Here is a 26511-nt window from a genome sequence, read left to right as displayed (position 1 = left end):
AGATTCAAATGCAGAGCTTCAATCTGGTCCTTGCAACAACCTTTACATGTTGTTCACATGCTGTTGTAATTATAGATGCATCTTTAAGACCTGTTTGACTCCTTTAAATATGGCAAAGATAAAGTCAGAAACAAGGATTTTACAGCAGCTCTGGTGTTTTAAAAAAATCTGTTTATTGAAAAATAAGGCTCATCAACCAATATCCCAATGATCCCACACTAAAGTCCTGTTTAAGGCCTGATTTTGTGAAGTGTTTGATTTCAGTGGGAGTCAGAAGTGCTCAAAATTCTGCAGGATCAGTATGCTAAATAGAAAGGCATTACTTAGATGGTAGCAAGAAATGCTGAAAACTAGTCTAGCAGTACAAAAAAACAACCTATCAAAGAAAAACTAGTTAGCAGGGCTGTAAGAATGCACAAGGTGTCAAAGTCCAGCTCACCATGAATACAAATCTGTGATAGTCACAAGTCAGCTGCAGGAAGCTCTTTAAAAGTTAGCAAGTTAGATCTGATCTTGCAAACACGACACCAAGCCTAGTGCATACTACCATGAATAGCCCTGTTATGGTCCATGAGGTTATTCAGTAGTAAAGCAGAGGGAGACTGATCCAAAATTCATTGAAGTCTCTCCTTTAACACCCAACGAGCATAGGATTACACCCTAAACTTGCAGAGCCTGCAGGATCAGGCCCTTAGTCAGCAAAGTTAGCAATGGGAGTTTGAGAGTACTAAGGACCTGTCCTCTTCTCTTTTGGGACAGTTTGAGTTGGCTACTCACAAACAGTCAAACACAGGCAGTTGGATATTTCTGTTCCATCTCTAGATGGAAGGTCAGAAGCAATACACATGTGGCAAATAAAACATAATTGATAACACTATGGTAAGATAGCATGGTATTAGTCAAGTGAAATTATGATAACACTTTAGTGTTTGCAGCACAAAAGAATGGCCAACCTTTAAAATAACTCATCAACATTTATTTTAAAATATCAATATTTATCAGCTTTTAATTACAATGATTACGTGGGTTTGAAAACATGTTAAACAAGCAAATATTTGAAGTAAGCACTCAATGATCAGAACTACAAATGTGTAAAGAGAATATAGGATGTTTCCATTTCATATGTACATACAGCCAAGAGAAAGATGTTCGGTACCAAAAGGTGAACCTATATAAAAGCGTATCTTCATTTTTCAATCTAGACTCATTTTTTCATGGTTTTCCCAGAGCCATGCTTGGTATGTATTTAACTTGTGATCTTGTGGATGTACCTGAAAGAGAATAAACGCATTAGAACTGATGTTTTTAATAAAAAGGTATTCTATTAAAGTATCTTGCAGTGCTGAAATATTTGTCTGAAATACTTCCACACTGAGCTCAGAGTCTACTTTGTAGTTTTGGGGTATCGCAGCATGCTGACACATAAAAGACCAAAGCATGCATGTTCCTGAAATGAGGGAGTAAGTACTGGTCATGCATGAAATATGACTTGCATCAACTGAGAAGGCAAATCACACAGTAACCTTTCTACTTGGAGTACAGCTGCTGTTTGCAATAATCTGTAAACAAAAGAACCTGATGAGGATTTTGGGTTCCATCAGAGGCAAGTCAGAGCAGATGCTATGCCCTTGCAGACAAATAAAGTAAGGGGTACCCTGACTCATCACAAAGAACACTGCCATTACCAGAGTTCGGGAGAGAAATCTCACCACTGATCCAAGAAATGTAAAATGAAATTAAAGGGGGTGATTGTTGTGACAAATTGACAACATCCTGTAATATCCTGGACAAACTTTATGGAATTAAGCTAAACCTTATTGAATCAGATTTAATACCATTTGGAGTCCATTGTATTAAAAATGCAAATGCATGTACCTTCTCTACTAGGAGGAAGATGCTAATGTACTTCCTCCATTATCAGCCCTTTGAAGCAATTCTCCAGCTTGCCCTGAGAAAAGTATGCATATACTAATTCAAACTTGATTCTTCAGGGACAAAACAGACAAAGTGTTTCTGGATAAATATCCTGTTTTTAAACTAGCTCACGGCCTTCTTCCTGATCCAACAAAAGGACAGGACCCCTGGTCTGTGGAGAGTCCCAATCCTCAGAGGATTGGAAGGACTTGGCCTACTGAAGCCCTATATGACAGTGTGTTCTTTGAGCTGAAGCTGCAATGAACTTGAGACCAAAAAAGAAATCCTTTTGATGGGGTTTGAAAGGTCTGCTCCAGCCAGAGTCCACGTTAGTTTTGGGGTGGCCTATGGTAAGCCTATTAGCATGCATGTAGGTTCTTGTATTGTTTTAAATGCTTTCTCTATAGTGCTTTTAGTTTAAGAAAAAAATAGGCTTGCGCAGAACTGTGTGGTAACATATAACTGTTGAAAAACACTTTGTCATCAGTCTCTGAAGAAGCAGCAAGCACATGTGCTTGGGCAGCCTGCCTCTGCTAGCAACAACATAGAGAAAGGCAGGGAACTCTGAAAATACTCTCATCAGAAGAGAGGTCTCCATCCAAGACAGGCAAGGGCTGGGAAGCTGGAAGTCTGAGAGTAGCGGATACCTTTTTTGGACACAAAGGGGAAATACAGGTGCAGTTGCCCTGAACTATGACAAATGTCACTAGCCATTATGTGCCCCCTTGTGCACCCAGGCACAATTGTAGGACTAGCTCTTGGGGCTACTCATTTTAATACGGACTTGCAGGATCAGGCTCATAAATAATACAGTCTATGAACACTTCTTAATTAAAGTTGATCCAGTCTGTATTTTATTTTTAATCCACATGATTATATAGGGCTTGATCCAAAGTCTAACCAAGTCAGTGGAACCCAATGCCTTCAATGACCATTAGATCAGGTCCTGAGAGAATGACAGCATCACCTACCTCCTTCCATTCATTGACACAGAAGATTCTGTATGAGTCATTGCCATACTTTCCAATCCCATGCAGCTCAATAGGATATTTCCATTGCTTGGTCAGAAACTCATCTAGGGAATATAACCCCATACCAGGTTAACATGAAGAGAAATGTGCCCCAGAAAATGTACAAGAAAACATCAGTACTCACTGTAGAACTGGACATAGCCTGATTTACATTAAAACATACAAATCCCCAGTTTAGACTCTTTTAAACTCTATAATTTTAACTAAATGTATTACGTTAGTAGCAGGAAAAAGGAATTCTCTCTAAGCAAATCTCACTGTGGAAGACAGTTTTAAATAACCATATAGCAAAATCTACACAATAATGTTTTTATTCTAAAAATTAAAACACAGAAAATAGTTGTATGCAAAACTGGAGTATGTTATTGCAAAACATATCACCTTGTTGCTATCAATGAAGTTTTTAATTCTGATAGTCATCTCAAACCAAGAGCCTGCTCCTGCATTACACACGTTTTGCCTTTGGAACACTGAAGGAAAATCAGAGCTGGGGTTTATAATGCCACTTTCTTAGATCATTATACTCCTGCATTCAAGAGAAGCTACCTGAAAATTTGATAATGGTCTTCGCTCTGATTTTGTAAAGGCCAAGAGGTTTAAGCAACTCTGACATTTCTTTCCAGTCTGAAGTTCTTGCTACGTCAGGGGAAGGATATTTCTCCAGAAACTCCCAGAGCACAGGTACTGCCATCTTACCTAGGCAGAGACAATATGTTGTGAAGAGAAAGGCTATGCAGTAACTTCCCTACTGTGACTATCTTAAGTGTGCATTCTGAATGTTGTTGATGAGAAAGAAGTTGCAAATTATTTAGTTTTTTTATACTAATATAGCTTATCTTATATTACTTTATTTCATCCTTTCAATACTGTAATGAAAAACTTAGTAGCTAAGACCCTGATCTTTCAACAACAATAAAAATTGGTAACAGTCACATCAGACCAAATTCAGCATTTACATAAGCTGATGCATCTCACAGACTGTTAAACAGGCATGTTAAGCTCTATATCATCTCACACCTATTTACCTGAGGTCTTATTGAGAAATATGGTGGCAATGAGGAGCTTCCATGGATCATGAAAGAGTGTTTCCTGGACCAAATTAAACGGAGATCGAGGAGGAGTCCATTTCCTGAAGGCCTTCCTTCTTGGTGGGCTTGGAGCTACATATACAAAGATTATATGGGAAACTTTACTGAGCAGTAAATAGTTAATTTCCTCCCACCACCATCCTTTCAAGAGACATTGGAGCAGACTCATCCCCATGGTCCCACTAGTGCATGGAGGAAGGGTAGAGAATGTATTACTCCTGTTATGACACTGCAATGGCAAGGGGGGTCTCTGGCACAGACTAGGGTAGCCCTGTTGGCTGCACTAATTTGTGCCTGTGTTTCTATGGGTGCAGAATTGCCAGGGCAAAGGTCTACCCCAAGCCATACCCCACCTAACTCTTTTACTCCAATAGCCCATCCACTCCTCACACTCATTCCATCCCCAGAATGTCTCCTGCACCCAGGATCACTGCAAAAGTAGTTCAGAAGTAGCTTGGCATCTTGGTGTAGAAGGGGCCTTGCAATTGCTATAAAGTACGGAGTAGGCATCAGATGTGTGGGCTTCATCTCTGACACAGAAGAACAGCCTTAAAGTGTGAGAAGGTTGCTCATTCTCAGAGCCCATTCAATCTGCAGCTTCTTTGCTGAGCCAGCCACCAAAAATGCCAGCTAATGCAAAATGTGATGGTGGTTTGTGCAATATGGACATCTGTCCTCTAGGTTTAAAGTGAGACAACAAAATCTGCTCACATATGCCACAATGCAGCCGCCGGGTGGTGGGAACTCTCAGATTAGTATTGATCAGGACTGGATTTGAGCTACTGACATAGAAGCGAAAGGCTCCATACCCCAATTAGTAATCCCTTGAGCCTTCCAATCCCTCCAAAACTCAGTTTTCTTTTCCATAGATAATAGTACCTTCTGTACTGTGTTTACTAGAAAAATATGGACTGGTTTTCCTTCTCTCCACTTGTGTTCTTGGGACGAAGTCTTCTAAAAAGAAAAAAAATACTTGGGGATTATCTCTATTAAAATTAAAAGGAAATGAATGTGAAATGGAAAACAACCATTTTTTTTCTTTCATTTTTCATGAATCAATTTCCTCTTGTCTCATGCTGGGAACAAGATCTTTTATTGGCATCACTGTATGTAAAAGAGAATTAGTCCACTCTGATATCTATCAATATTTCAGCAACTGTTAAAAAAAAATCTTCAAATGACAAACCCTTAACAAAAGTAGTTATATCTTAGCTGTATTTCTTGCATCAAAACCTGACCACTTTTGCAGTAACAAAGTTAAATGACATTTGGAGAACAGTGATCATTGTTACATTAAATCCACTTCCTTGGCTTGAACTGGTTGGTTCATAACACTTAGCTAGTACAATATCTGATGCTCTGTATGGTAAATATGATAAAGAGATTAGACAGACCCCACACAAACAGATTTAGAAAGTTCTAACCATACCCAGTCATGGAGTAGGCAGGCCTGAAACAAATACTCCTTTTTGTAATTAGTTTGGAATTATCTCTGATAGAATTTTAGAACAGTGCTCTGCTCTGAAATCTATATACCTTGCAGCATTTTCACTGATGTAAAACTTTTCTTGTCACAAGGCTGTGAAATGCTATTGTCTGTTTCAATGCCAGGTTTGAAATCCTGGTTACCTGAATGTACCCAATCCTTCTCTTTTTCAAATTCTGGTTCAGCAACACTCCTGTCAGATTTTGTAGCAGCTGCATCATCAGAACTCTTCTCTGCACATTCTAACTCTCCCATGATTCTTGACTCCTTTTCTGAGACAGCAGTTACTGGTACAACATGCATCTCTGATTGTGATCCTGAAGTCATTACTTCATCCTTTGAGAGTATGTTTGCTTTTCCATTATCTGAGGGGTTTAAGTTCTGATTGCCTTTTCTGCCTCTATCAGAAATACAAACATCTTTCTTTCGCTGGAATTTTTTGATTTGGGTGCTGTCAGCCTCTTGTTTATTACATGATGCTTTTCTCTGCCTTTTATTTTGGCTGTGATCTGGATTATTCTTTTCTGAGACCTTTCTAGCTTTCTTAATTTGAGCCCTTCTTCCAATGGCACCTTTTTTTTTGGCCTTTATGCAACAGTCCTTTGGTTTAATGTCTTTAATGACCAAATCCTCCCTACCCTGCAGATGGATGGAAATGTTTTCTAGATGTTCGTTACTGGTCTGCAACTCCTGAACTTTAACTTCTTCTTTACTACTTTGCACACTAAGATCTTCCGCTTTACTGTTACATTCTTTACTCTGTAATCTTGGTGCCATAGTTTCTGCACTGAATCCTTTGGCTCTTGATCTGGTTTTGCTCTGAGCAGCAGTAGTAAAGTCAAAATCTTCTGGTTTAAGAACAGTCTCTCCACTTTTCCTAAAATAGGTCACAAGTGCACATTTGGATCTTATCTTCACTCCTTGAGGACTAAGAAATGAAAGAAAGGTAAATGATCAGTGATTATTGTTTCCATTCCTTGCTCATAAAACAAAACTGTACTTCACATTTCTGAAAAAAAAAAAAAGCAGCCAAAAATGTTACCTGCATTTTCCAAGAAATAATCTTGTTCAATATTTTTTTAAAAGACTGATTAAATATCTTTTAGATAAGCTTTCTATTAATACTTGATCACAAATGTTCATATAAAGACAACTCATTTACATGTAATAGTACTTTGCAATTCCATTTAAGGATATTTAAAGTATTTTACAGCCTTATGCTACCCTTATGAGACATGTAAATATTTTTATTTACAGATTTCCATATTATTAGTAGCAAGAAGTTAGCAAGAAGGTAGCAAGAAGTTAAATGACTTGCCCAAAGTCACAGAGAAAGAGATTCAGATTCAAAGGCTACTGAAATCAGTAGGAGTCTATTGACTTCACTGTGTGTTGGATCAGTCCCAGACCAAGTCTGTGTAAGGACTGGGAACAGAACCAGGAGACTTGACTTCTAGGCTGTACAACACTTACTCTCCACTACGCAACCAGTAAAATAAGTCTATGTGACATACACTGCTTTTACATACTATAAAGATTTAATTTCAAGAGTTGCATCAAATATTACCTGATGAAATAAACATCGTATTTCCCTGCAGTTTTGCCTGACTGTCTTTGCTTTGTGATCTTCTCCCATCCATCTGGAATGGTTTTGAGACATCTAGAAGGCACTTCTGATATATCAGCTGCATCTTCTTTGCATTGGACTGTGTTTTCTGCTATGGTCTCAATATCTTCAATCTGTGGACCAAAACACTCTCTTGGTTCTCTCACTAATTCTTTCCCCTCTTTTGTTTTTTTTCCACTTAGCATGTCACTTTTGTCACTGAAAATAAATGTAAAATAAAATGATAGAAATAGACCTGTCTAGAACTATTCATAACTACATTTCAGGAGCTGCAGAAAGTTGGGGAAAAAATCAACTGAAAATATGGAGGTAATAGCTGGTCTGTTGAAAATATTTGTGCACTGTTTTGTGTGAGACCTTGCCTCTTGTTTCCTTGGACAGCAGATGCTGGGAGAGCTATGGAAACAGCATGATCAGCCTCTCCCATGCGGAACAAAAATATATGCAATCTATACTATGTTTTACATATTGGACTTCCAGTTAACATGAGTAGTGTTTTGTCCTGTATTTCAGCAATAACCATACAGAGGATCATACTCTGCAATACAAACATGTGACTTTGCACTGTATATGATCTTGTGCCATAAACAAACCACAGTAGGATGTTAGCCTTTAAAAATAAGCTTCCAACTGCATTTTTCATGTCCTTTATTTATTTGAAATATAAATGGTCACCCTAATTAGAGTCCACACACATATGTAACATACCATAACATATAAATTACTAGGGCTGCCACCTGGCAGGTTTTGAACTGCTCTGGCTGATTTTTGTACTGCCTTACCAGTTAAAAGGTTTAATGTACTCGGAGGGAGATATACTTTACAGTTCTCTACCATTCACAACCCCAATTGTCTGGACTATGGTGCCATGTTAGCATAAGATAAGGAAAATGATAAAACAACATCGGTAAAGCAATGGTCTCAAGTTGCAGTGGGAGTGGTCTAGGTTGGATATTAGGAAAAATTTTTCACTAGGAGAGTGATGAAGCACTGGAATGGGTTACCTAGGGAGGAAGGTGATACTATCTCCATCCTTAGAGGTTTTTAAGGCCCATCTTGACAAAGCCCTGGCCTGGGAATTCTGGGATGATTTATTTGGGGTTGGTTCTGCTTTGAGCAGGGGGCTGGATTAGATGACCAGCTGAGATTCCTTCCAACCCTAATATTCTATGAAAACAAAAATTGTGCATTTGTGTAAAATTGTTCTCTAAATCATTAGTAATAATTACCAATAGTTTGGGGTAGAACCCTTTTTGTTGTGTGGGGTGGCCATTGGCCAGTTTTTCTACATCTAAGAGGCAGTAAACCTATGCATTACTATCTGCACATATGAAACGTGTCCTCCTCATATGGGCTGAGGGGAAAGAGTGCCTCACATTGCCCAACACCAACTCCTCAAACCACTTGGTTGGGGAGCGCTCAAATGGCGCCTTGTGTAAGAAGGGTGGTGACTGAGCTTTGAAAAGACTGAGGCGGTTCTCTCGTCCTAGAGGAGGAATAACGACGCTGCTTTTGTGAATCTGCATCTCAGTTTAATCGTAATGTTGTTTATATGTCTGTGGCCACTTATGATTGCTAATTCAGTGCAACACATCAGAAAATGAGGCTCCACAGTAGTAGGGCGCAGGACTTCATACCTGCTCCACCCCTAGCCTAGGGCCCTCAGCCCCCTGAAACCCACCCCAATAATGGTCATCAGTGGCAGTAGGGATATAACTCAGATCCCCCTGTGCCAGGTCCCGCCCTTCGAGCTCAATGAGAATCTCCCGGAGTGCAGCAGCATAGAGCACATGACACACAGCTGAGCAAGTCTAGTTCTAACTGTAAGTTGCACTCCCTCGCTAGAGCACACCACATCCCAAGAGCTCAGAGTGACCGACGTAGCCACACGGTACTGGGTTTCACATGTCACCGCAGCCTGCTCTATGACGTCACCGCACCACGCTCTGTGTCATCAACACGCCGTGCTGCAGGACCCCACGTTACGGAGAAGGAGCAAACAAGCAACCCAATCTGAGCAAACAAGCAGCGATCTAGCCCATCTGAAAGGTCTCAGGACCGCCTGTTGCTATAGTAACTTTACCTGCCCTCTTCTTGCACCCTTACTTCCGGAGCCGCCATCTTGAAGGAGCTATCATGTCACGTGAGGGTGTACCCTCCATGCTTGTTTGTACTGCGCACGTGATTCGCTAGGACACGCCCACATAGCTTCTCGTGAATATACAATCCCGCCCAAGACGATCAGAGCTTCTGCCGCGAGAACAGTTCCGACCTAAAGGAGACTGCTTCTCGCGCATGCGTATTCCAAGCAGACTCCCCGTAGCTCGCTCCACGTTTGCGCAGTACTTCTTCCCGCGCAAGCGCAGTGTCCACAAGACGCAGCGTTCGTCGCGCATGCGCATTTCTGATTCAACTGTTGCGGTTTCCCACCTTTCTACGCTCTCGCGTCTTGCCGGTTGATTCCAAGCAAAGGGCTGCCGGGTCAGTGAGTGCGCATGCGCGTTGCCTGGGGAGGCTGGGGGGAGCTTCAGTCTCGTGTAAATAAACAAACAGCAGCAGGGCGCGGGGGAGAGGCAGGGCAGCGGCGGTGCTTCGTGAGCCTGCGGCGGGGATTGAGAGAGGGAGGCGGGCAGTAACGCAGGCACACACAGACAGGGCGGGGGGAGTTGGGGAAGCAGGAGGTGAGGGGGCAAGGCCGCCGGTGAGGACGGGGGACAAGGGGTGCTGTTGTGGGAGGGGGCGTGGGGAAGAGGGGGCAGGCGGGGGGGTGTCCAGGGCCGGCGGTGAGGGAGGGGGTGCTGGGGGGGGTAGTCCAGGGCCGGCGGTGAGGGAGGGGGCGCTGGGGGGGGTAGTCCAGGGCCGGCGGTGAGGGAGGGGGCGCTGGGGGGGGTAGTCCAGGGTCGGCGGTGAGGGAGGGGGCGCTGGGGGGGTAGTCCAGGGCCGGCGGTGAGGGAGGGGGCGCTGGGGGGGTAGTCCAGGGCCGGCAGTGAGGGGAGGAGTGCTGGGGGGTGGTAGTCCAGGGCCGGTGGTGACGGGGGGAGTGCTGGGGGGGGGTAATCCAGGGCCGGTGGTGACGGGGGGAGTGCTGGGGGGTGGTAGTCCAGGGCCGGCAGTGCGGGAGGGGGTGCTGGGGGGGTAATCCAGGGCCGGCAGTGAGGGGAGGAGTGCTGGGGGGGTAATCCAGGGCCGGTGGTGACGGGGGGAGTGCTGGGGGGTGGTAGTCCAGGGCCGGCAGTGAGGGAGGGGTGTTAGTAGAAGAGAGAGGGATGAGGGCTGCACTGACCTGGAGGGATAAGGCCGAGCAATGGTAAGAGGCTAAGTATGGTTTATGTCTGCTATTTTCACAGCCTCCCAAAGCACAATGGGCACTTCATGGGGCAAATGGAAAGATGTGGTCCCTGCCCTGGGGAGCTCTTGGTCTAGTAAGGAATGTAAAGGGGGAGGGCAGGGGCCCCTCTGTTTTTGATCCAGGGGAGGATCTGGGATGAGGGGCACTACAGTATGGGCATGCTGATGACTGAGATGCAACCTGACTGATAAGGTTAAGACACCTTTTTATTTAATAGTACATTTATTATCAATTTAAAACTGCTCAATTTATATGAGCCTGTAAGTTGTCATGGGTTCTTACTGGGGCCAGGAGAGCAGCAACCAGTGGTTTGTAACCATGGTTACTAATGTAAATGATGGACATGGAGGAGACATCAAATATGAGTCCAGTGGGAATGGTTTAGTAAATCACATTAGGGATGGAATATACAGAGTTCCCAGAACCCTGCATTTGGAGTTCTGAGGGGTGGGGATGTGACTGTGGGTGGGAGGATGTAACTCTAGTCCTTCATTTAAAGGAAATAGATAAATTGACTTGGTAGTTTATTCTGTGGGTCTAAGAATGCTTCAGGTGTGCTTGACTAGACTTCACCCTTTACCCTCCCTGTGAAGGCTTTGCTAAACCAATAAGTGGCTAATTTCACCTGTGCTGTATATACAAGTGGTAGGAAGTGCTTTGGGAGAAAATAACCTCCCACCTCCAGCCAATACTATTTTATTGTATATTAGCATCTTTTAGGTGTTGTAATGGACTGTGCTATGGTAGAATCATCCTCCTGGAAACCAACTGTGTATCTCAGAAGACTATTTCAGTGAGAAAAACTTTACAGAGGAATAGATAGATACAGACCATTATACTACCTCTCTAGCTCCTACCCCTCCCAACACCAAGTGACATCAAGATTAAATATGGTGCCACCTTTCTATTTTGATTTTCTTCATGTTCTTGAACAAGAGTCTGTTTTTATTATCCATATAACCAACAAAAATGCATACTGTAGCTTGCATACAGTTGGTTCTCAAACTATTGGTAATATAATGTCAGTAACAATGTCTGAATAATGCACAGTTTTCCCTGATTTCTTAATTTTCATCCACCCATGGCTCTGATCTTGCAACTGTATGTGCATGGTCACAAGGGTCTGTCTACAAGGGTGCAGTTGCAGGCTAGTGACCTGATCCTGCAATTGGATCTGTGTAAGCATACCCCTGTGCCTGGACAAATTGCAGGATGATGGTCTGGTTTGGAGAACTTATTGCATGTGGGGAAAGCATTATAATGCTGTTTGGCTTCTGGAATTTTCCCCAAAATTAGATATGTTCTGAAGTGTGTATTAAATTCTATTAAATTAAATTTTTACTCTTTTTATGATATTGAAACAATGTTGGAAATAGAAAGTATGTTTTCTGGGTATTTCTTGTAATATTTAGTGTACTGCTTTTTAATTGTCCCTTTTTGTCTCTTTGTCCAGTATATATGATCTTGCATTTAAACCTGATGGAACTCAGCTAATAATTGCAGCAGGAAACAGATTGCTGGTAGGAGATTGTCCTCTCCACATCATACCACCCGAACCTAACAATTTTTTAAAAGGCCCCAAAATGTAGCTATGGAGCATTTATATATATAATATAGCAATATTTGGAGTCTTTTTTTAAAAATTCCTTATTCATCTCTTTAAAGGGGGATCTTTCATGTGACCTTTTCTTTGGTTTAAAAAGATAGTTTTTGATATAGGGTGGGAGAGGGATGTTTTAAAACAGGCAGACTGAGTGGGCTGTCTGAAAACAGCATATGAATTGAATGACAGTAACCTCTATTCTCCTTACATGTAATGCCTGCTTCTCAGTGCACAGAAAGAGGCAAGTATATTCTAGTATTTTAAAAGGATGCCATCAATTTAAACTTTAGCCATTTTTAAAAGACAATTTAAAAGTAGTTTCATGTACTATACTTGCTTCAAAATCTCCCTGACAAATTTTGTTATTTTATAATCACGTTTTCCTATTTAAAAGAAATTGTCTCTTTGTGGTGCGGAAGACTCACTCAAACAGGGGAAGCTAACTATCCATAAGAAATAGTGACCTTGACTATGTACAAAGTATTCTCAAATAAGTAAAGTATACAAACAAAATTATTTTGCCTCTAATCTTGTTTAGTTCTAATTATTTTAGCTGCTGTTGAGCTTGTTGAAGGATTGGGGTCTTACACTGGCCTTTTATTAATACAGGTTTATGATACATCTGATGGAACATTAATTCAGCCCTTGAAAGGACACAAAGACACAGTGTACTGTGTGGCTTATGCTAAAGATGGTAGGTGACACCTTTGGTTCTTAGCATCCTTGTTTGTGCTAGTTTGTAGAGAGCATGGTAATTGGCTTAATTCCTTTCTTGTTGTAAACTGCAAAATAGAAATGTTACAATAAATATAATAATAATACTTTGCACTTATACACTGCCTTTCATCTCAGGCTCTCAAAACACTTTACAAATGTTAGTTGCAGAAAAAAGTACTGTCCTCTGTCAATCCTTCAGTTGACACTATGGATAGAGACCCCTGCACACACATGCATGCATTAATTTTAATGGGGCTCTGTGTGAAAGCAGAGGTCTACCTGTACAGAGTCCCATTGAATTGCAACCATATGGAGTCAGTAGTAGGATTGGACTCATGCTTACTTGATTCTGTAGCGCTCAGACACTTATAAAGACCTTCCTGTGTTCTATTTTGCTAAGATGAGTGTTTTTGGAGTAAACATGATAATTAAATGTGTGGTTGCTTGTTTTAAAATATGATTATTAATCCCTAGGCAAGCGTTTTGCATCTGGCTCTGCTGACAAAAGTGTAATAATTTGGACTTCAAAGTTAGAAGGCATTTTGAAATACACGTAAGTAAACCCTTTCACTTCACTGCTTCCTTTAAATACATACATTGGTTATGGACTTCCGCTGTTAATAGAAGTGAGTGATGCTAGAAGAGTTGAAGGAATGTTAACTGGAGTCAGAGAAGAAACGAGTAGAGAGAGGAGAAATGAGGGAGGACAGCAGTCAAGATATGGGAGGAATATTTGAGGGGGCTAGGAAAATAGTTAAGAGAATAAGAGAGCAGTAGGAGGGCTAGATAAAACAATAGTGTTACTCTAGTGAAGCCATTGAAGGAGCACTTGAGTGTCTCTCCCTGTATTAAGAGGCAGCAGGAGTTCAAGAAGAACAAAGACATGTCAGAGAATTTTCTGCTCTGTCTTAACAAAGGAGTTACATATACTGTATATGTCCAAGGCATGGTCCTGGTCTTTTAAAATAAGCCAAATTAGAATAGCTCTAGTTCAAAGCCCAATCCAAAGGTCGTTGCTGATACCTGCCTCTACCAACCAGTTCCATCTTTTTCTGCCCTGCTTTATTTATGTGCAGATGGAATTCTTTGTGGTTTTTCATTGAATTAATACCATACTTCCATAGAACCATTAAGAAATACAGCTATGTAATTGCTAGTAACTTGCATCTTCAAATCCAAATTCTGCTTTTGGGTAAGTTTGCACAATTCTTGTTGAAGTCAGTGAGAAATGCATGTATACCTATGATGGAAAAATTTGGCTGATAACAATTATTTATCTTTCACAGTGCTTCCCAAACCAATGTCCACCTACGCTCTCATACCAATGCAGCCAGTTCTTGATGAAATCTGATATAACCTCCATTTAGAGACTGCTTAATTTAAAAAAAAGTTTATTTTAACTTAGTTTAATTACACATTAATTTGACATAGTGTAACTGGATCTGTTTTTATGCAGTATTTATCCTCTAAGCTTGACTTTGAGATCTCATTCTAAAAGATAGAAAACATGGCATTTAAAACAAAAAATGTGTTTCAAAAGTGATGATTACTTTGTTCTAGGCATAATGATTCTATACAGTGTGTTTCATACAATCCTGTTACTCACCAACTGGCATCCTGCTCCTCCAGTGATTTTGGTATGTTTCCTTCCTTTTCTTAGATGTTTTTCATTGAGCCAGTAAACATTATTAAAATGAGAGAATTGAACATTACTAAGATAGCAATGTATGGGTACAGTTTTTCTTTTCTGTGATGAAGAAATAAAATGTTTCTCCTCCACTATGGAGCATACAAATGAAAATTTAGAAAATACCTTGTTTAGCATCATTTGATATTTAACTTTTAAAATCACTCATCCTCAGTTGGAAATAGCACACTTTATGGCACTGGAGTATATAACTATCTTATGGTTATATTTTTCAATAGTACTATTTTTTTGCCAAACCAAAAGAAATATTTCATTATAGTTCTTTTATTTAGATGTTTGCTCCTCCCCTCTTTTATATATGAATAAATATCTGTTCAAAAGATGCATTGACTCTTCCCAGCACTGAATGAAATCCTGGCCTCTTTTAAATCAACCATTTTTTTTCCTAGATGCTGATTCTGTTGATGAAGAACTTAGTCAGTTCCTTGTTTTTTGTTGTTGTTCTTAAGGTTTGTGGTCTCCTGAGCAGAAGTCAGTCTCCAAACATAAATCAAGCAGTAAAATCACCTGCTGTAGGTAAGTTTTTTAAGCACTAGAAGTATCACTCAGATTGTTTTTTCCTTTATGAATAAAAATGGCAGAATAAAGAGGAGAATATATGTAATTAAATGCATGCAGAAGCCGTGATTAGGGTCATGCACTGGGAGTTTGGTTCTGTTCTATTATCTTTTTATGAAGATTTCTATATCCCAGCATCCTCATCACTGTAGTATCTGAGCACCTTCTAGTGGTGCATTAAGCAGCATCTATCACATACTAGTTTTTATTTCTCTCATCCTCTCCCCAGGATGGGAATCTGCATGCAGTAGCTTATTTTTTTGATTGGATTTTTTTTTTAAATTGTCTTGTTTCTGACTTACAATGACTGTGATCTTGAGCAAGTCAGTTAACCTCTCTTTTCCTTTCTTTATCTGTTGTTACAGTCATAATCTCATGGAGGTACCACTGAGACTTATTAATATTTGTAAAGTATTTTGTGGTCTTCAGGTGAAAGATGTTATATAAGTTAGACTTTTTGTTGGTGTTTGAGACAACCAGATAATGAAGCCCAATCCTGATATTTGATGCTTATAAGTTAACTTTATATTACTAATACAAAAACACTTACACAGCGCTGTAAAGCAGGAAAATTTACAAATATGCACTTGGTTTAAGATATATCTCCTCCAAAAGCTTGCAGTCTCAGACAAGACCAAGCACAACAGTTCAAGTAAGAGAAGGTGAGGAGAAAGAGATAGGAAAGATTGATGATGTGTTTTAAGGAAGTGTTTGAAAGAGTAGAGAGAGGACAGTTGGCAAACTAGTAGACTCTTCTACATGCAGAGCAGCAGTATTGTCAGTTTTAAGGAAGTGATGTATTTGATCTAGGGAAAAGGGATACATTCCACTGGTAAGAAGTCGGTGGAGATAATAATAAAATAATACCTAACACTTTTGTAGTGCTTTTCATCAGTAGATCTCAAAACACTTTACAAAGGAGGTATCATTATTTCAATTTTACTGATGGGGAAACTGAGGCACAGAGTGGTGAAGTAACTTGCGCACCTAGCAGGCCAGTGGGAATTGAACACAGGTCTCCTGAGTTCCAATCAGTGCTCTGTACACTAAACATCACTATTCTCTTTTATGTGATTACTATTCTGAAAAGATTATACAGTAGTTTGGCATGTGAACACACAAACTTCACAAAGAACGTAAGTGTGACTTTCCATCGTGTTAGCAGATGATACTTCTTTTGTTCTCTTTATCCTTGTGCTTATTTTTCACTTGAGTGTAACAGAGTATTCTCCCTAGGCTGCATGTTCCTGCTATAAATATGAATGTGACTATACAGTGCTGCAGGGTAACTGGCTAAATTCCAGTTCTTTTTCTCCTTACTTACAGACACATTCTAAACTATCATTCCTTGATTCAGTATGCTGTACTTTTTAATAGTTTCCTCTATGATGCGCTGCTTGTTTTGTTTTGTTATCAGCTGGACAAATGATGGCCAATACCTTGCTTTGGGGATGTTCAATGGCATTGTCAGCATACGAAATAAAAATGGTGAAGAGAAAGTCAAAATAGAACGTCCAGGCGGTGCTTTATCTCCAATATGGTCAATTTGCTGGAATCCATCAAGGTAAACCTCTGACGTCCATTCCTTTTGTGTTGAACAGATAATCCTTGTTTTGTTGATTCCAGACATCACAGCGGCCCAGCCATTATCTCTCTCCTTTTCAGTGGGTTTCTTCTACACTCTACTCAGAGTCCTTAGGCTCCTCACTGGTGACCAGCTTTTCGCATCTGTATAAATCTGGAATTACGCCATAGAAGAAAATGAAGTTACTCTGGATTTAGACTGGTGTAAATGAGATGAGGATCAGGTCCATTTTTTTTTTCTCCCAGTTATAATCTTCCTTCACTTTGCCTTTTTTATAGGACCCAATTTGCTACTTGTGCTTGAGGAAAGTTTTGCCCCATCTCTTGAAGCTTATAACCCTCTGTGACAGACCTAAGAGGGCTTTCACAAACTTCTTTGGTGGAGATTCTTTTGTCTTTTTCCCTTTGGTTTTCTCACTATCTGCAGTCCAAAATGGAGTGCATTTTGACTAAGAGATGGATAGTTGGCAGCTTGTGTTTTAAGATCAAGTGCCCATCTCCCTGAGATTTGTATCTGGGATAAACTAAGATTCCCATGTGGCAAGCTACACTTCTAGTACAGCAGCTGCCTCCTACCAGGTTGCCTGGTTTTTTTTAAATTTTAGAGTTGCAGTGTTTTGATCACAATAATTGAGATGCTGGAACATACTAATAGCGGGTGCATTTCCTTGGTGGCTATATATAACAATTGTACTTTATTGTCTCTTTAGATAAGTGGAAAAACTGGGTGCAAAATCAGCTTGGTTGTTAGGAAAGATGGTTGTTTTTTGTTTGTATTTTTTATGCAGTGAAGTTTATCTTAGAATAATAGATTTTGAAATGATAGTTTCATTGTAGTGTTAGGGAATGTGAATGAACAATTGATATTACAGTAGGTGGGAGAATTTCTGGAATCATAGAGCAAGTGAGGAAGAGGAGGAGTCAGTCCACAACTATTTAGAGGAAATACCAGCTTTGAAGTCCAGCACGTGCAGTAGTCAGGGTAGTGAGACAGAAGAAGAAGAACATGAGGAAGAGGAGAGCCCTAGGGACACCAGCTCGTGAGTGAAACTTCAAGGGAACAAAATTTACTGTTCTACCAACAATGTAGATGTCTACATTTATGTCCCACTTTATATATGTAATTATCTCTGTCTTCTACCAATGAGTTTCAGCCCTTACCTGAAGGAAACACCTCTAGGAATGAGAGGATATCCCAGTCTCTAGGGTCATGGATTCTGCCGAGACTGTAAATCAGGGTTCCAGCTGCAACAGTAGTAATACCGAACAGGGTCTTTGTGTAGAATGTATGGGACTGATTTCTTTTTTCCGCCTAGTGTCAGGCTTGTGCAGCAATGACTTCAGATAATTGACTGCATTTTATAGACCATAAAAACTCAGAATGTATATAATTAACACAACAAAACAAATAATCAAAACCCAAAGAGCCCCAAAACCCATAGGGCCGAATTCATTGCTTGTGTGTGTGTGTTTCTGTTGAGTAGACGGAGTTGCATTCTTTTTTTTTTTTTTTTTTTTTTTTTTTTTTTTTTTTTGTGCCATCAGACAATTTAGTCCCACAATTTTTAATTTATAATAAAAAATTCAGTTCCAGCCCATCTCTGCACCTTACCAACCTAAATACCATCTTCCCTCTCCCCCAGGCAAAGGGATGGGAGGAATGATGGTCCTTGTGTGGTATCTTAAGGTAAACAGACTCGCAGACCAGCAGTAATAAAAATACCTAGCTGTTTTACATAGCACTGTTTCATCAGTAGCTCTCAAAGGACTTACAGAGGAGGTCAGTATCACCCTCATATTACAGATGAGGAAACTGAGGCACAGATGGGCTCTCTCTTCCACCTCCAGTGTGTCTGTTCCCTGGCCGTGAAAGTTCATTATGTTCTTGTCAGGGTGGATATGTCTGGTTTTTCTCTCAATTTTGGGGCCTTTTTTAAAAAAATAAAATAAAAGTTTGCTTAATGTAGTCTGACATCCTACTTATTTTTGTCTGTAGTTTTTATGAGTTTTATACAGAAGTTTCTGCAGCACACCACATGTCTTAATTGTCTGTTTCTTCTACATGTTAGAGATGAACATAATGACATCTTAGCTGTAGCAGATTGGGGTCAAAGGCTTTCCTTTTTTCAGCTCAGTGGCAAACAGGTAAGTTGAAGTTTAGTGCTTTGGAAAGTGCATTTGTATTTACCCTCAGGAGTAGCCAATTATTTTTTTATCGTATTCTGTATATATAATGTGTCTCGTATATTGCTGTTTTATTAATTGCTCTCAGCTTTTAGTTTGTCTGCTTTTGACCATCCTCTTTTCATCCAACTCTAGTGTCTCCCAACCCAAAAGAGCCACTTTCTGGCACTGCATCTAGTTTTGCAGACTTTTGTGACATAGTTTACTGGTCCAGATCCTGAGCTGCACCTGCGGAGTGCTTGGCACAATTCAGGAGAGGGAGACTCAGTATTGTTTTTTAAATCACTTTGATTTTGAGCTGACCTGTGGTGGGTGAGACTAGTTCTCAGATACAACTTAGCGCAGCTTCTTAGGGCTGTTACAACAGTCAGCTGTTGCTGGGTGTAGGGAAAGTCTTTGCCACTGGCTGAAGATATGGGAGTATCATAGGAGCCTGTATGATAGCACTTCTCCACATGAGAATCCCTGTACACTGGGGAGATCCTCTTGCTAGTTTCCAACTACTTTTCCCTGACTCGGAAAACATGAAATGACCCTTTCTCTTTATTTTGTCTTGTAGATTGGGAAGGACAGGGTGCTGAATTTTGATCCCTGCTGTGTTAGCTATTTTTCCAAAGGAGAATATATATTAATGGGAGGATCAGATAAGCAAGTCTCTCTATACACAAAGGATGGAGTGCGTCTTGGTACCGTAGGGGATCAGAGCAGTTGGGTGTGGACATGTAAAGTTAAACCAGACTCCAATTATGTGGTAAGAGGGAACATTTTATTGCCTTTCTTTCGTGGAGACCATAGCTATATATGGTAGGGCAACAATTTTCAAACTTGGATACCTAAATACTTTTGATGACAAATATGCAATAGGGTGACTGTAGAGGTCACACAATAGGATGACTGGACGTAGATGTGAGGTAGGCTGTCTGTTTCAGAATTCTATTAATGAGCCTTGTAGAGAATGTATGTTACTGCTTGGGGGTAATATATCTTATCTGTCAGTGGTAGAACTATTGAAATCAGTAGGCCAAGAGTGGTGGTAAAAATAATACAATGATCTGTGATCGTATAGGACCTCATTCTGCACCAGTAAAGTCAATGGGAGTTTTGTCAATACAGGATGAGCAGGCTGAGGGCTATAGTTGATATGTTATATTGGTGAATGTAACATAAGGGATTTAGTGTTCATTTAAATGTCACACGTTTTTATGGGTATTTTTGTAGTTGCTTATAAGTTATCATTAGTTGATACATGAAGGTGATTATATGGGTTTTTTAAACCTTTCTGTTTACGTTCAGGCAATAGGATGCCAGGATGGAACAATTTCCTTTTATCAGCTGATTTTCAGCACAGTTCATGGACTCTATAAAGATCGTTATGCTTACAGGGACAGCATGACAGATGTTATTGTCCAACACCTAATTACTGAGCAAAAAGGTAGTTTCACACTTACTTACATTCAAGTCTTAGCTTCCCTTTCATTATTATTTTTATTAATAGTTGTTAGCGTGTTCAAATGTATGATTTCTATCCCATGGAACTTCCTGTCTTTGATAAACACTGATGGTAATGTTGAGGTACACAACTCCTTGTATGTAAATACAAACTTGAAGTGGAGCAAATATCTCTAGAGGATCAGCACGGAAAGACTTAATAGGAGAATTGGGGATTTGAAAGGTCATTATGAGAGGGAAGAGCTATTAAGATAGTCTTAGATTCTGTATAGTACATTATATTTGTCAAGATTGTTCTTATTAACAGCATCAAGGACTTGTACTAACATTTTCTAAGCACAATTTAAAAAAATATTCTCACCCAGTTTTCTAACAGGGAAGGGACATTGGAACATGCATCCTAGTACATCACTCACAAGTAATGAATGTTAATAACTTGCAACCTACTGCTAACCAGTAGCATGTAAGTGTAGCTTATACTTGGTGTGGAGCCACAGACCCTATTCTAATAGAGTTGACTGTTCAGTGTAGAAGTGCTTGTAAGCATTAAATTGTAATCAAGTTTTAAAATGGTATTAAATTATTTTAGTTTTAGCCTGCACCTTACTCTTATTTATGTTCTTTCTTTTTAGTTAGAATAAAATGCAGAGAGCTTGTAAAGAAAATTGCAATCTACAAAAACAGATTAGCAATCCAGCTGCCAGAGAAAATCCTGATTTATGAATTATATTCAGATGACTCCTCAGACATGCATTACCGTGTGAAGGAAAAGATAGCAAAGAAATTTGAATGCAACTTGCTGGTTGTATGTTCAGATCACATTATCTTATGCCAGGTATGTACTTGAAAATTAAACATAGTCTTGATAAGTAAGGGAAGGGTACACATGTTTTGAAGAATAAGATTCGCATTCTGAAAAAACTCTAATGGATTATACAATTAGGCAATTGAATGTGTGCTGTAATGCAATCTCAGTTGAACAGCTGCTGTGTCTCATCTCACAGATGGCTGTATTTCAGTGAAAAGATCTCTGTATATAGTTTGAGTATCAGTTTATAAAGTGCTGTGGGATCTTTTGGGATGAAAGGTGTTAGAAAGGAGGGTTTTGATATTTTCTACTTGATGTCATCAGAAATCTTAAAATATATTTTGTCTGCTGGATTGATCTGATGTACATGGCATTCTCTTGTTTTGTATGTACATATGTAGGCAGGCATATCTGGGTAGTTATGAATACATTGTACTAAAATGACATGATTTTTTGTTTACCAGCATGCAGTATATTGTACATTACTGAATTTTTTTTTTAGGAGAAAAGACTACAGTGCCTCTCATTTAGTGGTGTTAAAGAGCGGGAGTGGCTGATGGAATCTCTCATTCGTTACATTAAAGTTATTGGAGGTCCTCCAGGAAGGGAAGGCCTCTTAGTAGGTCTGAAGAACGGCCAGGTAATTCTTTATGACTAACTTACCTCTTTTCAAGTACAGATCAAAATCTGTTATACAGTTTTGAGAACAGAAATACATAGAGCTAAACACAAAAGCAACAAAGGCTTTTATAACCTGAATTTCATGGTCCCAGGCTGAACCTAATCCTGAATCAGAAAACTCATTTATTTATATCTCTTGCCTGTGGTCTCACATTCTTCATTTTTAGTTGCTCCCTTGTAGGTTACCATGAAAGACAAAGATGTTCCTCCCATTACCCATGCTAGAAAGGTGGACCTCGAGAACTGTATATACAGAAAAGGGCTCTCTACAGTTTGCTGCCGCTGCAGCTGACTGTCCCAGTAAGAAATGGACCTTTGGCATTTGTCATACAGCAATTTGATGATAATCACGTCAAAATCAGACAAATTTCTGTGCAATTTCTACACTGAAACTATATCCAATGCAGAGAATAATACAAAATATCTAAAGGTGCTTAGTTACTTTGTAAATAAAGCACACATTTAATACATCTTTGCAGAATACCTATTTGATGGGTTTCCACTTAATACAGTAGAAAATCAATGGGATGGCCATGTGATCATGAAATAGTAAAACTGCGTAGCAGATGGCACTGTGACTTAAGAAGTTTCCTAAAGAGTAGTTGATAGCTGCTATTGGGCCTCTGGACTAGCATAAGAATATGATAGTGGTAAATATTGGTGTCCCCTGATTTATCTGTTTAATGGGATCTCCTGTCATGATTTTGAAAGACAGTAAACTTCCATCAGTTTTAATATTGGTTTTAAAATAAATATATTTAAAAGAAATGGAGCAATACATGTAGCATATTTGTCTTTAGTTTGTTTACAAACCACACACAAAGGTTGATGTTATCCAAACCACTTATATTACCAAAACTTTACTTACCGCCTTCCGATTACCAAATTTAGGGAAGGAGAATGAATCTGGCAGAAATTGATATAGTAAAAAATTTTAACATTTGTTGAAGGCTGTTCAGTTGTTTACTTGCCTAAAATACTCTATTATATTATCATTATTAATGAACTTTTATATAGTATTGTACATGTGTTCTAATGTTAGTAAATTACAGTTATCAAAAATGGAATAATACCATATCTGACTCAAGTAATAGGGAAACTGGCATCCAAATGGTAGGCTGTCATACAGCACAAGTGACAGCAGAGGCTACCTGGTTTTTTTGGGTTTTTGGTAGTTCTGGAGTTACAGAACTACAGAGCTTAGAGGTTACCAAGAGGGTGCAGCACAGCAAGTATTTAGGCTGTTGCCATATGTAGTCCTTGTTATACTCAATAAAGGCCGCTGTATTTATATTTAAGTTCCTCACCATGGTATAAGTGCATTAATGTAACTTTTACAAGTAGAATGACACAGAATCTAGGCTGTCTCATATGTTTTGTTTATATTAGCTTGCAAGCTAGCACATTGTAAAGAAGCAAGGGTTTAAGCCTTTGAAAATATTTTCAAACTGCCTTAGTTCTTACATATCTTTAATATTTTTTCTTCATAGTATGTACCGGTAATCACAGTTCTGTTTTCAACAGCAAAGTTAATATCCACTATTTTGTAATTTTAGTAATGACAACTTTGACTGACTAACTTTGACTTCAAATATGTCCAGATTCTGAAGATATTTGTGGACAATCTTTTTGCAATTGTCCTGTTGAAGCAATCCACAGCTGTGCGCTGTCTGGATATGAGTGCATCCCGAAACAAATTGGCAGTGGTAGATGAAAATGACACCTGCCTAGTATATGATATTCACACCAAAGAACTGCTGTTCCAGGTAAGAAATCAAAACCTTTAAATGTGGATAAAAAGAGAGAGAAATCAGCTGTAGAATTTTGTAGATATTACTATATTATGCCCTCTTCAGAGAGTGTTGCCTAATGGGTAGGGAAGGGAGTGGAAGTCCGGAGACTTGTGTTCTTTACCCACCTTGTCCATGCACTTGCTATGTGATCTTTAACAAGTCACTTGTGGCCATGTCCTGTTCCGCTTTGAATTATTGAAGTCAGTGGGAGTCTTGCAGTTGATTTCGGTGGGAGCAGGATTAAACCCTAAACCACTTTGTGCCTTACTTTTCCTTGGATATAAAAGGAGCTAATAGTACTTCCTTGACAGAAGTATTAACATAGTCCCTCTGTAAGGCTTAATCCATTAATGTTAGTAAAGTATTTTCAGATAGATCCTTGGATAGAAAGCATGAAGCATTATTAAGATAGGTCCCATGAGATTCTTTTTATGCCAGAAAGTAGAACCAGAGATTAAATTATTCTGATAGCTAGGAAGCAGTGTACATTTGTGGAAAGATTTTAATTTAATGTATGAATAAAGGCGATGAGCAGAATATATAACAAACATATTAGACAAAATTATTGCAATTTCACAGCACTTGCTTTATGCTTAGTAAAGTGTGTTGTAACATTTTTAACTTTTAAGTACCAGTATATTCTTTAAAAATAAAGAATTGGTGTAAAATATATACACATTTATACCAGCTATAACATAATCACATATCTAGCTGAAGGCCGTGTATTGCTTAGAGAACATCTAATTTTGTCTGTTGCACAGTAATTTAATCACCTATGTAATATGCTTATTTAGGAACCCAATGCTAATAGTGTGGCTTGGAATACACAGTGTGAGGATATGCTTTGCTTTTCTGGAGGGGGTTACCTCAACATCAAAGCTAGTAACTTTCCTGTCCATCAGCAAAAACTTCAAGGCTTTGTTGTGGGATACAATGGCTCCAAGATTTTCTGTCTTCATGTTTTTTCTATGTCAGCTGTTGAAGTTCCACAGGTAATTTTTAAGCTAATTAATCCATATTTTGTGTTTTCTGAACATCAGGGTTTAAAAATGAAAGAATGTTTCTGAAACTTGTCAACTTCATATTACCAAAATCAATATAATCCAAACTCCTAATGTATTCAAATGTCAATATTGTTTAGTTCTTTTTGTATCTGGGTTTTCCTTCTTTTGCTGAGATGTGCTCTCGTATTATGATAGTCTCTCCCCCACCCCCTTTTGTTTACAAATATATTTAACTTAAAAGCAGTGACCAACAATGGTTCAGTGCAACTTTTCTTACAAACTTATTTTGCCTACAGTTTCTGCACACTGTCTCCCCCATACATGTTTTTTATATTATTTTTCAAATATCCATGTTATGCCCATGCTGTGAACCCTCTGATTAACTACCTGCTGTTGCTCCTTTTTAAATATGTTTAGGCAATATTTAAATGGTATAAAATGTTCTAAGTTGTGTATATATATCCAGTTTGTAATATATTTAAAGATTCTATACCAATCAGCAGAGTAATTCTTCCTGCATTATGGGAAGGGCTATAAACAATGGGAGGTGTTAATATAGCTGATTATAACTGATTTGCCCTTGGACACTAAAAGTGCAGTGTGCTTTTTTTTTTACTTTCATCTACTTAACAGTGGCTTAAAAAATGTATACCAGAATCAAAAAATGGGGAATCAGTGCGTACACTAGACATAATTCTGTAATTCTTATGCACCCATAACTGTCACTGGTATCATTTGGAGTTGTGGATGAGTAAGGAATGCACTACGATGCTTGTACTGAATTGGTAGGATCTAAGATCCAAGTCAACAGTGCTTTCAGGGCAAAAGGGTTTGGAATTCAGTTATCCTATTCCCTACTGTTCTGCATTGTACTTGTGTTGGAGAGGGATGACTAAAATCACAAAATAAATTACTTTATTATTTTCAAAACTGTCATTATACCTTGTACACTCTTTTGTTTATAATTAGGGCCATACCAAATTCACAGTCCATTTTTGTAAATTTCACAGTCATAGAATTTTAAAAATCTTGAATTTCAGTTTCAGATATTTAAATCTTAAATTTCATGGTGTTGTAACAGGGTGAATATGTATTTTAAAACAGCAAAATATAAACATTTAAAGCCCTTTAATTCAGCATTTCTCATCCTGGGGGTCCCAACCCAAGGGGGAGTCACAAGGCTATTGTAGCAGGGTTTCTTCTTCCACCCTTACTTACTTCAGAGCTGGGCGGCCGGAGAGTAGCTGTCTGGACACCAAGCTCTGAAGGCAGCGCCACCACAAGCAGGAACACAGAAGTAAAGGTGGGCAGACACCATACTATGCCAATCTTACTTCTGCGGTGCTGCTAGTGGCAGCACTGCCTTCAGAGCTGGGCACCTGGCCAGCGGCCACCCAGAGCAGTAAGGGTGGCAATAGTACACCCCCACCCCACCAGCACCGCCCCAATAGCCTTGCAGTCCCTTTTAGGTCAGGTTCCCCAGTTTGAGAAACACCGTGTACTTTTGTATACTTTTACCTAATAGTGTAATATAGGGGAAAGACCAGATTTCACGGGGGACACCAGAATTTACAGTCTGTGAAGCGTTGTTCACAGCCATGAATTTGGTAGTGCCCTTTTTATAATTGGCTACAGAGTGGGTTTGTAACTGTTGGGGTTGGAAAATGATCAGATTTATCCATTAAATACATTCACTAATATATCTCCATATTTTGCTTTTGATAAATATTTCTCAATGGAAATCCTCAGTCTGCACCTATGTATCAATACCTGGAACGGAAAATGTTCAAAGAAGCATATCAGATTGCTTGTTTAGGAGTAACTGACACTGACTGGAAAGAGCTGGCTATGGGGGCCTTGGAAGGGCTAGAGTTTGAAACTGCTAAAAAGGTAAAGCATTTATTTAGTTGTGCAGCAGGATTTTTGA

At 39.3% G+C, this 26511-nt stretch overlaps 2 protein-coding genes across 11 annotated transcripts in view; one reads left to right on the top strand and one right to left on the bottom strand.

Annotated features, from left to right (window-relative positions):
* Positions 1-363: 363 nt before the first annotated feature.
* MBD4 (methyl-CpG binding domain 4, DNA glycosylase) lies at positions 364-9354 on the bottom strand. 7 transcript variants are annotated; one of them, XR_010918966.1, is made up of 9 exons: positions 9253-9309; positions 7087-7344; positions 5570-6447; positions 4913-4987; positions 3971-4105; positions 3492-3641; positions 3327-3415; positions 2886-2989; positions 364-1271 (listed from the first exon to the last, which is right to left on the bottom strand). XR_010918966.1 is itself a non-coding variant. In XM_067544364.1 (8 exons), the coding sequence occupies exons 1-8, from the start codon at positions 9265-9267 to the stop codon at positions 1194-1196; spliced, it is 1716 nt and encodes a 571-aa protein (XP_067400465.1). In that variant the 5' UTR covers positions 9268-9354; the 3' UTR covers positions 364-1193. The 7 variants fall into 7 exon arrangements, 4 of the variants coding, with proteins under 4 accessions (XP_067400465.1, XP_067400463.1, XP_067400464.1 ...); XM_067544364.1 differs by lacking the exon at positions 3327-3415 and having other exon boundaries at positions 9230-9354; XM_067544362.1 differs by lacking the exon at positions 3327-3415.
* A 207-nt stretch (positions 9355-9561) lies between these two features.
* IFT122 (intraflagellar transport 122) overlaps positions 9562-26511 on the top strand; it is a 40881-nt gene continuing 23931 nt past the window's right edge. Inside the window, exons 1-16 of one of the 4 annotated variants that reach the window (XM_067544360.1) lie at positions 9562-9627; positions 11949-12015; positions 12708-12792; positions 13290-13368; positions 14376-14452; positions 14973-15039; positions 16499-16645; positions 17538-17705; positions 18735-18810; positions 19409-19600; positions 20143-20281; positions 20931-21133; positions 21609-21746; positions 23389-23553; positions 24375-24572; positions 26334-26474. In XM_067544360.1, coding sequence (XP_067400461.1) covers positions 16533-16645; positions 17538-17705; positions 18735-18810; positions 19409-19600; positions 20143-20281; positions 20931-21133; positions 21609-21746; positions 23389-23553; positions 24375-24572; positions 26334-26474 — 1533 coding nt within the window. In that variant the 5' untranslated portion in view covers positions 9562-9627; positions 11949-12015; positions 12708-12792; ... (2 more) ...; positions 14973-15039; positions 16499-16532. Of the gene's footprint in view, positions 9628-10374; positions 10454-11948; positions 12016-12707; positions 12793-13289; positions 13369-14375; positions 14453-14972; positions 15040-16498; positions 16646-17537; positions 17706-18734; positions 18811-19408; positions 19601-20142; positions 20282-20930; positions 21134-21608; positions 21747-23388; positions 23554-24374; positions 24573-26333; positions 26475-26511 lie in introns of those variants that run through there. The other 3 variants (XM_067544361.1, XM_067544359.1, XM_067544358.1) reach the window with 3 other exon arrangements.

This window comes from Emydura macquarii, unplaced genomic scaffold (genome assembly GCF_026122565.2).
Source record: "Emydura macquarii macquarii isolate MOO-44397 ecotype Brisbane River unplaced genomic scaffold, CSIRO-AGI_Emac_v2 contig_968, whole genome shotgun sequence".
NCBI lineage: Eukaryota > Metazoa > Chordata > Testudines > Chelidae > Emydura > Emydura macquarii.
Note: the sequence above shows the minus strand (reverse complement) of the source record. Positions and strands in the feature narration are given on the sequence as shown.

What these genes read in the sequence shown, in the direction of transcription:
- MBD4 (XM_067544362.1), bottom strand. Translation starts at nt 9,308, where the DNA reads ATGGAGGGTACACCCTCACGTGACATGATAGCTCCTTCAAGATGGCGG. An exon ending in TACGATGTTTATTTCATCAG is followed by an intron (nt 6,448 to 7,086) that starts GTAATATTTGAT and finishes TTCATTTCTTAG; the next exon opens with TCCTCAAGGAGTGAAGATAA. An exon ending in TAGTAAACACAGTACAGAAG is followed by an intron (nt 4,106 to 4,912) that starts GTACTATTATCT and finishes TTGTATATGTAG; the next exon opens with CTCCAAGCCCACCAAGAAGG.